Here is an 11413-nt window from a genome sequence, read left to right on the forward strand (position 1 = left end):
CCCAACATCAAGAGCACATGGAAAAACATAAGCGCCTTCAACAATAAGGACATCTGCAGTCCGGTACAAGCCGTTGTAAACCACGCTGGAGGATCGTGTTGCCAAGTCCTGTGTAAAACATATTCCCAAGCAATGCGGGTAGCGATTAACTTTTTTCCACCTGTAGACGGACCCCGTTTTTATTTTCACACAGAAATACATAGATATTTTATTAATGATTTTTAAAAACAACATTACAGATTATTTGTGCATGCACTTTTTTAAAGCATTTCCCTAATTTCTTCTTTCTAGGGATAAAATAGCATTTTACTGTGACAACGTGGCAACCCCAGTTTTGCGTCCCTTTCCGCCGCCCCTCGTCCGTGCGCCATCTTGTCCCCACAACTCGGCGTAACGTTAACTGAACGCATCTCGTGCGTCTTCTGATCGCAGAGAATACGACCAAACGATTCTAAATCATATTCGAATGAATCAAGAGACGTTGGTCCGCCACTCGCGCACCTCGTCGCTGGTATATTCGTTTGGGGCAACGGTCGTTTTCTTTCGTTTAGTAGTTTAATGGCGTTGTGAAGGAACTGCCATGGCGGTTAGTCAGCAGCAACAACAGCAGCAGGCCGTGAGCAAACCGGCCGGCGGGAAACACGGTAACAACTTGCCGTTATGGGGCAACGAGAAGACCATGAACCTCAACCCCATGATCCTGACAAACGTCCTGTCTTCGCCTTACTTCAAGGTCCAGCTGTACGAGCTCAAGACGTACCACGAGGTGGTGGACGAGATATACTTCAAGGTGGCGAAATGAAACCGGGCCGATGAGCGAGAAGCCCGCGGTTTTCTTATTTGTGTTACATTGGTGTTTTGAGTATTTCTTTCTGGTTATTATTTTTCCTATTAGGCTTAAATAGTTTTTAAATAATAGTATTTTGTTTTAAATGAAGTATTACGTGAGCTGAACTACGTTAGGCCTTGGTAGTCCACGGAGGCTAATTGTGCTAACTAACTAGCAGTAGTTCAAAATATACCTAACGTTATATGAATGGTTAGTTACCTCAAAAATGAAACTTGTCGTCATTAACTCACCCACTCCCGTAAGATTGAGCTACTAGTCACCATTAGCTTTAATTGTATAGAAAATCATTCAACGAAAGTGAATAGTGACCAAGTGAGACCCATCACTTGTTGGGTGGTCCAGGGTCACAAATAATCGTTCTGAAAGTGATTCCAACGATATCGTTCCTCGTTGTTATAGTTGTGGTGTGAACTTCCCTATTCTCATAGAATTACAACGACTAGATTAAAGTTAAAATCATTTGTATGAACCCATTTATTGTTACTACAAAAAATAAAAGTATATCTTTCTATTAGCCAGTACTGTTGCAAAATAAATAAACAAAATGTAGAAGATTGTGAACTCTTTTCCCACTATTAAAGTTTTAAAGTATTAGCTTTAAGTAGCATATTTACAGTAAGTTGTAGAATCTAGGTTTGAAAGAAGGTTAGCTTGGGATTGAGTTGTATTTTTCCTCTAATTGTCTGTACGTTTCTTTCTCAGGTCAACCATATGGAGCCATGGGAAAAAGGCAGTAGGAAGACCGCGGGGCAGACGGGAATGTGCGGAGGGGTAAGTAGAAGTACGTGCCTTGAGACCTCCTCGAGTTCATTCTCCCGTCCTCTGTCATTTTGATTAAATCGAGGGAGAGGTTCACTAAGCAGGAAATAAGTCTTGCTGTAGGACTCATGATGTTTGTCTTGCAGGTTCGAGGAGTCGGGACGGGTGGGATTGTGTCCACTGCATTTTGCTTGCTGTATAAGCTATTTACACTGAAACTGACCCGCAAACAAGTGATGGGTCTCATCACTCACACAGATTCGCCCTATATCAGGTCACTGGGCTTCATGTACATCAGGTATGACTCAGAACACGCAACATTACATAAATTGTTTTTGGGGTTTTTTGTATCCGTTTCAGAAGTCACTTCTTGGTTTGTTTTTTAACACTGCCATAGAGGTTCATTTGGGTGAACTACTTTTAATAATCAAATTCTTGCGTCGAATTTAGCAAAATAATATTAATATGTAGAGCAGATGCGTCCAAACTGCATTTAGGTCAAGCCGCATTGTTTGTTTGGATGATGCGTATTTTCTGGTTTTGATGATTACACATTTATAAAGTCAAATCTATGTTTTGTAGGTATACTCAACCACCTCCTGACTTGATTGACTGGTATGATGAGTTCCTTGACGACGAGGAGGTATGTCACCACGGGTAATGCCTTCATCTCTCTCTTATTTCTAATGTACTCAATGGTAACCTGTAAGCTTTAGGCCAAATGCTGATTGTGATGCACATTGCTGTCCTTCAACCTTTGACCTCATTTGGCTTAATGTTCCTCTTGAGATACACAGTTACAACTTTGTGTGTGGTGGCAAGTTTACCCAAGACTTTAGATGACTGGTTTCTTGCTCTCACTGGGTATGCCATATCTGTTCTGAGATCAGCACAAACTCTTAGCAAATGGTCCTTTGAGCTAGATGTGAAGTTCCATGGTCATTCCTCTGTGGTTAAATGTGTTAAATTGCATGCAATATTCTCTTAGCCCAAATAAGTGTGTATATGGCAACATGCCTCCGTGATTCATAGAGACATTTATATTTGACGCAGATATCCATTACTGGGTGCTGGCTCATCGTGTGCTCCTTCACGCCCACTCTCACCTGTAAAGGAGTTAGTAATATATTATCCATTTTAAAACTAGTCCAGAAAAGATGATCTAATTTGCTTTGAGCAGAAGTTGCTGCCAGGCGTGGTGGTGGTTATGTGTGTCTCTGGCTGACTGCCCTGTTCTCTCTCCCAGATGGCCCTTGTGATGCGGGTGGATTGGATATAGGTGTGCTCCACACTCTTGGCTGGCGTTCGTGAGTGCAGTTAGACACCCACCCACTCCACCCCTTCACACGCACCGGTACAGCATATATATGTCAGCTGACCTACGACCTCTTCTGCATCGCACCTATTTTGAGTCATTGCATAGTAAGAGACATTGTGGAAGCTAATTATTTTGAAGCTGTGTAATAAACTGTATTTTCTATATAAAGCAGAAATACAGGAAATGTAACTAGTCTCTTAAGATTTCCACTTATGTTAAAGGTGCACTAACATATGATGGTATTCCTTTTGTATACATGCTGATTATTTGTTACTATAAAGTCCAAGATGACGGTCAGTGAAAACAAACAACAAAATTATATGGTGCACCTGTAAATATTGAATATTAAGTCAGGTGAGAGCAGAGGTGAAGACTCGGTATTTGGTCATCACAAATGAAGCATTTTATTCAGGGCAGTGTACAGTCTAATTATTAGCGTTAACATGTATACCAGAGGTTGTGCGATTAGTGCATGCCTGAGTGTGGTGCTTGTGTTTGTGATTGTAGTGGTAATTGTTTTGCTCCTCTTTGTGTCTGATCAGGAGTTGGACGTGAAGGCTGGAGGAGGATGCGTAATGACGATCGGCGAGATGCTCCGCTCCTTCCTGACCAAACTGGAATGGTTCTCAACGTTGTTCCCACGAATACCTGTTCCTGTACAGAAAGCAATCGACCAGCACATGAAGAGCCGACCACGTAAACCCCCGCAGAAAGATGAGCAGGGAGAAGAGGAGGCAGCCGATTCGGGAAGGCATGGAGATAGGCGCCGTTCCAGGTACAGTCGTTGTGTGTGGGTGGGTTGAGATTATTTGGTTAACCAGATCAGTGTTTGTGGTGTTGTTTAAACTGTAGTGGAAATGTAAGAAGGCATCTTCTTCAGCTTTTTTAACATAAGCTAATGATCACCAACCATTTTGAATGAACTAATTAAGACCAGCCATAAGTACTCTGTAATTAAAACCAATTCCTGGAGTATATTTTACAAGAAAATAACGTTTCAGTTTTTGATACATCACGTTTAATTCAATGTGGCACTTGCCATTTCTTTGTAATTGTTTGCATATAATGGACACTGTTGGATTTAAGCCCAATTAACTTGTGTTGTTGGTTGTTGAAAAAGTCATGAATTGTCTTTTTTGTTAATTTTGTACTGTTCTCTGAGGTCCACATGTTATAACGATTTTTACATAAACATTATAATTTAGAAGTAATAGGCTATTTTCTGTCCTGTTTTGATGCCCCTCATCGGCATGGAAGATTAAATACTTGGAAGTAAATGCCCACTGGTATGATTGGCAGTTTTTCATAGATGGACCCTGCTATGATTTAGGTTAAAAACATATAAATACTACATATCAAACAATCTGTAACAACAGACAAAGCATTAGTGACCACGTAATAAAAACAGTCACACTTGTGTGTTGCGACATTACTGTCGTTTCCAATATAGTTGCACAGCATCGTATTTTAGTTTCCATCTTTCTGAACATCCTGTTGAATTGTGCCTTGTTTGTAAAAAAATCCAGGATAAAATGAAAAAAAAGTGTAAATGATAAAAGTGAAATGCTCTTATTTCTGTTCCAAGTTATGCTTGTCTATATCAGATTCAGTCTTCCATATAGTGCCTTGTAATGTTGTGATGCCTACATTTAATCTGAATGCAGTTAATAGTATTGCGGTTTCTGAATGACCCTCACTCTCTCCTATTTGACAAAGTGTCCTGTGGGTTCAAGTGGATTTTTTTATATGCCGTGTTTAATATTTTTATTTGTGTCTGTTCAGGACACCTAGGAAAAGTCCCACTCCCGGGAGATCCCAAAATCGTTCACGGAGTCGCAGCCATCACAAAGAAAAACATGGCCCCAGCTTCGACCGTGAACTGGAGAAAGAACGAGATCGGCAGCGCAAAGAGAGGGAGGGAAAGGACCGGGATAGAGATAGAGATAAAGAGAGGGAGAGAGACCGAGATAGACGACGCTCCAGAACACCAGATCGAACCACAGAACGACGACACAGTCGCAGCAGGGAACAACGCCGGAGTCGCAGCGCCAGTCGTGAGAAGCGGAAAGACAGAGATAAAGAGAGGGAGGCAGAGAGTGAGAGAGAGCGAAGTCGCAGGAAAGACAGAGAGCACCATAAAGATCGGGAGAGGTCCAAAGACAAGAGGAGTAAAGGAGAGGGGGAAGAGAGGAGGCGCAAGGAAGATAAGGAGGATAGAAAGCACAGGGAAGAAAAGAGGAGTAAACGCTCAAGGAGCAGAAGCAGAGACAGGAAACACAAAACCGAACGATCTAGCAAGAAACGCTCCCGCTCAGGCAGCAGGCAGGAAGCAGGGGAAGAGAGGAACAGGAAACAGGAAAGCAGCCATAGTAAGGAACGCTCACACAAACGCAGTCGGAGCAAAGAGCGCTCGCACCGTCGAGAATCCAGCAATGGACGAGAACATGTAAAACTAGAGCGTCCCAGTCCTGAACCAGGAGAAAGAACAAACAGTGTTCGAGCGGAGTCTCCCTGATCCAAGTCTGTCTCTATCTCCCCCTCCTCTCTCTGATTCCCTCTGTACCTTTATTCCAGTCCCTCTCTTATTACTTCATGTCTTTATCTTTAATCCTCTTGTGCACCACTTGTTGAAGTAAGCATATGGAAAAGCGTATGGGGGGTTGCACTGTTAATTGCCACTTGTGTATATCAAAAAATGTCATTTCTCTCAGTTGCCCATTACAGATGTCCAGACTGAAAATGGCATTTTAAAACTTTTTTTTTTTTTAATATCCCTCTTCTTTCCCAATTTGTGTTCTGGATTTTCACAAATGGCTTTGTACATAGAGCTCAGAGAATGTTTTAAATTTCAACAGAGCTACCACAGAGTTGAGTTTGTGGCACAGGCTGCTGAAAGCTGTCCTGACATTGTGCTGTTTCATTGCTCTGTTGCATCTCGTTTTCTAATAAAATTCTTGTATGGCACACAATTGCTCAGTTGTGTATTTTTGATGTCATTAAGCAAAACTGTTGGGTTCTGCAAGTAAAAATGTCACAGTTTCTTCATAGAGGTTGATCGTTTGCTCTGACAAACCTTTCAAAGCAAACCTGCCATGAGATTTTTTGTTATTAACTTAAGACGTGCTTCTGCTGTATGATTTCAACTTTAGTTTTGCACTACAGTACTATCCATAATTTTAAAAAGAGATCTGAGAAGTTGCTATTACTGTGTAGGTGAGAGAAGTAGCAGCTACCCATTCCCATGAAGCATTGGGACGTAATTTAGTCAGTCCTACTCTCAAATTGTGCAAGTATTAATATTTTAGAAAAAATTGTAAAAAATGGGAAAAAACGATAAAATGCACCATTTTATATTTAAAATGATTTGTTGGCAATATAGTCCATAGTTGGTTCATGGGATGAGTAATTTACTCAAAGATGTTAAATAGTCTTTTAAAGTGATGCTTTGCTTTGAATAGGTCGCTGTTGTGCCCTTGTCAGTTCCTTGTAAGAACATTCATTTTATAAGAACAGCAGGTGTTTAGTGTATGGTTAATTTATTTTACATGTCATAAATTATAAGTCTGATCACATGGAGAAATGCTCTTTGTATTTAATATAACTACTCGTACAAAAACATAGGAATACATATATAAGACCTTTTTAAAAAAATATTTGGCATTGCATGAAAGTAAATCTTACAGCCAGAAACAACAGATTTTGGAAAACATTTTAAAAGAAATAATGTTAATCTTTTACCCAGTCAATCTATTCCACCCTTAAGTATTGTTAAAAAAAAATTGAACCTTGAACCAGAATATATGTAACATGCAAAAGTTAAATATCACAGAATTTCAAGAAATCTTAGATAAGTGCAGGAATTCTCAGAGGCAAGAGTTTGAGTGCGATGAGATGCAAGCGTTTACTCAGGGTTGGTTAGGCCTGGTGTAGAGAGAATCAAGGGTTAATACTGGAAACCATTTTAAGATGTCTGGCTTTTAAATATGCTTTTAAGATGTTAACCCTGTAAAACCCAAATATAGAAAAGCACACAAAAAATGTTTTTCAACCATTCAGATGTTGTTGTAGGAGGCCTTTGGGGCTGAAAATTTAGTGTTTTCAAAAATTTTATGTTTTAGTAAGTTTTTACAGAAATGTTGTAATATTGCAACATTAGGCTTAACGGGGAGCAGAATATGCTGTATTTTCACTCACTGTCTGAGCAACAATACAGAACTAAGGATTCATTTGCAGGCTTTTGCTTTTCCCAAACCAGTATATAACATGAATAATAATCTCAGTCATGTTGTTATGAGGAGTCATTTATTCCAACAACAAGAACTTTGACATTTATTTACATTATTTACAGTGATAGTCCCAGAAGCAGTTCTTGTCCTCTGAAAAACAGAGGCGGACATCACACTTGCTGCACTGGGTATTAGTATACCCTTTACTGCAATTTCTGCAGCGTCCTCTCTTTGTCTTCAGTGGAAAATGTCCAGTGAGGTCCGTGCGCACATCCAGAGGGGGGTGTGCACATGATTTTTTGGAAGAGGGACCGTTTGGACTCCCATCACCTAAGGATGGTCTCTTTCCAGCATTCAAAGGGCTCCCTGCTGCGACTGGGCTTCCATTGCCTGAAGATGGTCGTCCTCTCTTTGTAGTTTTGAGTGTTGTGTCCACCTGATTAGAAAAAAAAGAATAAATATATCAATTCATATACATCTCAAACGCACATGAAGATACTAGTCTAATATATCACAAGGCAAATAGCAGAAATAGATAATTACCAGGATGAGAGAGGATGCTAGCTGTGCCTGGAACTTTCTCATGTTCAGCATCTCCTTCTTTGGCATCCTGAGAGCTTGGCAGTGCCGCCTGTAGAGGAGCCAGGCGTTGACGACAGCGAGGGTGATGGTGTGCCAGAAGATGTACATGTACCATCGCCGGGATTTCAGGGCATACTTGTATTTTGCTGTAAATGAGTCCAACAAATCCACACCTCCCATGAATTTGTTGTAGGTACCCACAATGTAAGGCCTTTCGACGTCAATGTAGGTTTTGGTGGCTTTGTCCCAGCGTTGAATCTCCTGCACAGGTTCTGGTCCAGCGAGCATCTTGCATCAGTGTCGTCGAAATCCATGTCCACATCACTTTCTCCGTTTTGGACGATGGCAATTACATCCTGCACACTGTACCGAGGATCTTTCCTTGCTGGTGGCATTCTGAAATGGAAAAAATAAAATTGAAACAAATGTATATACAAATAGCACACATGCTTACTAGATTCTAGATTACCAGCAGGAAAGATGGGGTGGTGGGGAGACTGATTTCATTATAAGAGTTCATCATCAAGTGTTTACACATTGCACTGAAGTAGCCTATTCACACATTTCACTGTATGGCTGACCTATTGTAGACTGTGATTATCATCCTAATAGAAATGCATGTAGCCTCCAGCTTACAACCACACTTTACATTCATGAACATTGACACCTGTTCCAGAACAATGCCACAAATGCACCAGGAGCATCCCCCACAACTGCTTTGACTATGGATTGATAGGAACATTTTCTCTTCAATAGAGACTAAGACAAAGGGCAGACATGCACAAACAGAATTTCTTTGTTAGAAAGTCCTGCATTCTGTGATAAGAAGAAAATACTGAGAGTGTTCATTATATATCATTATATATTATATTATATATATTATATTATAATCATTAGTAAACATGTAATCCAATATAAGGCTAAAGGCTAGAATGTGTAAATCATGTGTAGTTTAAAGTTATATGTGAACATTTTGATTGAAGTTCCTCTCAAGACGTTCCTCTCAAAAACTGGACTGTTTTGACTACCACTCCTGCCCAACGTTGTAATATTGCAACAATTATAAAACATGCTCTAAATAAAATATAGGGCATATTTTCCACGACAATTACATATGTTCATGTTCTAGACACTGTAATAAACACAAAAAAAAATATTCAAAGCATTTTACTTACTTGAATCAGATGAATCCAGTCCAGTAAATCGAAGGGATGTTGCGCGATCGAAAAATTGGAGATTGTGTGACTTCTTGACCTGAGGGCGGGCCTTATATACAAATGTTGAATCCAATCGCATTGTGAGAACAAACAATAGGACCTAATGATCATGTTAATGTGGTTGAGCCAGAAAAAAAAAAAAAAAATTAGAGGTTTTTTGGGGATAACCAAAATTGTTGTAATTCTGCAACAGTGGGTCTTATTAAGGAAGGAGCTGTTGTGGATGAATCTTTAAAAGCAAACATTAGGTGGCGTCACGGCATAATTTATTTGCATGTGGAATGAGGCTGAGGGAGACAGAAATGGGGGGGTGGGGGGGTTGATCCACTGGAGAAGATATTTTGTGTTTCATCAACCCCAATATTGGTCTCTGCTTTTTTTGTGTTAAGTTCAATAAACCATTTATCCTAACTAAAGTATATTTTGAGAATTGATCTGAAAAAAGAAATCTCATGAACTTTATTTTCTGCTATTGAGCATCAACTCACCTTTCTCACTTTGTGCCAGGTCTCACCTCCTCCTGCGACCTGCTGTCACTGCCAAAGGATGGGTAAGATCAAAGGTTACAGGACTTTCACCAAAGCAAGATACATATTTACAAACCTGTTTTCATGGAAATTACCACTGATCTGATGTTTGATTTTTGTTCTCTAAAATCACCTTATTACCTACAACAGGCACTGAGTCTTCACTCTCCCCGGCAGTGTTTTGGGCAGTTACGACAATGTGACCACTGCTGAAATTGGTGACAGAGCAGAGGAGCTGTGAGGTCATGCAGAGTTTCGTCCTGTCAGAGGAAGTAACCCCATACACACTGTAGTTCGTAGCAAATAGAGACTCGTTCCATGCCACTACTGCCGATGATGAAGAGAACGTCACATTTAGAGGGGCACAAGGTACTGGGGGAAGGAAACAAATGAGCAGATGAGTTATGGATGTTTTTGCATTTTAAGCATCTTCATTTCCCATTTAAGTATCGTAAGATAGTACTGTGGTGACTGAACGTTGTGCACCTGTGGTTCCAGTGACAGCAGCAGACTTGTCGCTTGTGGCGGCAGAGTTCCTCGCACTGATGGTTGCGCTGTAGGTGGAGCCACAAGGGAGAGGCACCTCAAAGAACGTGTGACTTGTCCAATAGGAGGCGAGGTCAAAGAGTGCTTGGTTGTTGCCCTGAATGCTGCCCATGAGTGCCAGAAGGTATTCCGAATTAGGACAGTTCACAGTAGACCAAGACGCCCTCAAGATCTGAGTATCATTTACTACAGTACGAGGGACAACCCTCAATCCAGCTGGAGGACAGGGAGCTGAGGGAAAGAGGTGAACAAGACTTAAAACCTGTTTTCCAAGTGGGGATCCCAAAGAAATGTCACAAATATCTATCTTCACAATGGATTTGCCAACACTATATACCATGGATGGACAAATCTCACTGTCCAGCTCCAACCCTAATCAAATGCACCTAAACCAGCTCATCAGTGTCTTCAAGATTACTAGAAAGCTGATGGTAATGTTATAACTCTGGCTGCAGTGCATGCCAGTTAATGTACAACTGTGGTCGGAGCTGGTGCAGCCGATGCGATGTCCATCAGAACCAATAGCCTGGACTGTGTGACGTGAGATGTTATCACTGAGCTCCCAACTTACAACAGCAGAGTTGGTGTCACAGTTGAGGTGGGTGCTAGCATTCTGCGGCTTGCAGGACACTGAAGTGAAATTAAATATTAACAGTCATCATAATTAACAAAATAATAAATGTAGTACTTGAAACTTAAAAATTAGTACTAACGTGATAATTAAGTGATAATTTTTCAGTTATTTTGGGAACCACATTTCTAAATAATGAACAGTAAAACATCCTTGTCCTTGAAATAAAAAATTAGAGGGCTGTCGTTTTATTGCTATAAATTTAATTAAATATTAATATATGTTTTATTTTATTACACACTGTCTAGATGTGTTTTTTACCCTTAAGAACAAAAAAATTAAAGTAATATATGTATCATTGCACTAAAATACACTGTTCAAAGGTTTGGGGTCAGATCTTTTGGGCAAAATTTTATTCAGCAAGGATGAATCAATTTGATCAAAAGTGACAAAAATAAAGAAATTATATTTCACATGAATACAGTTCTTTTGAACTTTCAAAAATATTTACTAATCAGCATATTAGAATGATTTCTGATGAGTCACGTAGCACTGAAGGCTGGAGTAATGGCAGCTTTGCTATCACAGGAATTCATTACATTTTATTAAAACAGAAAATTTTAAGTTATTTTAAATTGTTGTAATGTTTCACAATATTATGATTTTTACTGTATTTTGATTAAATAAATGCAGCCTTAGTGAGCATAAGACGCTTCTTTTAAAAGCATAAAATAGTACTGACCCCAAACTGTTGAACTACATTTATAGTGGATGTTATTTTTCTGTTTTTCAGGTACCTGTACTCAGCACAGCTGGT

General features: G+C 39.9%; 1 protein-coding gene across 1 annotated transcript; it reads left to right on the forward strand.

Annotated features, from left to right (window-relative positions):
- Positions 1-379: 379 nt before the first annotated feature.
- On the forward strand, positions 380-5895 carry prpf38b (pre-mRNA processing factor 38B). The gene is made up of 6 exons (XM_079435549.1): positions 380-790; positions 1553-1621; positions 1756-1907; positions 2192-2252; positions 3470-3702; positions 4710-5895. The coding sequence occupies exons 1-6, from the start codon at positions 581-583 to the stop codon at positions 5440-5442; spliced, it is 1458 nt and encodes a 485-aa protein (XP_079291675.1). The 5' UTR covers positions 380-580; the 3' UTR covers positions 5443-5895.
- Positions 5896-11413: the final 5518 nt, after the last annotated feature.

The sequence above is a fragment of the Barbus barbus genome, assembly GCF_936440315.1.
Source record: "Barbus barbus genome assembly, chromosome: 15".
Taxonomy (NCBI): domain Eukaryota; kingdom Metazoa; phylum Chordata; class Actinopteri; order Cypriniformes; family Cyprinidae; genus Barbus; species Barbus barbus.

Excerpts from the sequence above, each read along its gene's own strand:
- prpf38b (XM_079435549.1), top strand. The coding sequence starts at position 581 with ATGGCGGTTAGTCAGCAGCAACAACAGCAGCAGGCCGTGAGCAAACCG. Across the intron at positions 1,908-2,191 it reads CTGGGCTTCATGTACATCAG|GTATACTCAACCACCTCCTG; the intron begins GTATGACTCAGA and ends TATGTTTTGTAG. Across the intron at positions 2,253-3,469 it reads AGTTCCTTGACGACGAGGAG|GAGTTGGACGTGAAGGCTGG; the intron begins GTATGTCACCAC and ends GTGTCTGATCAG.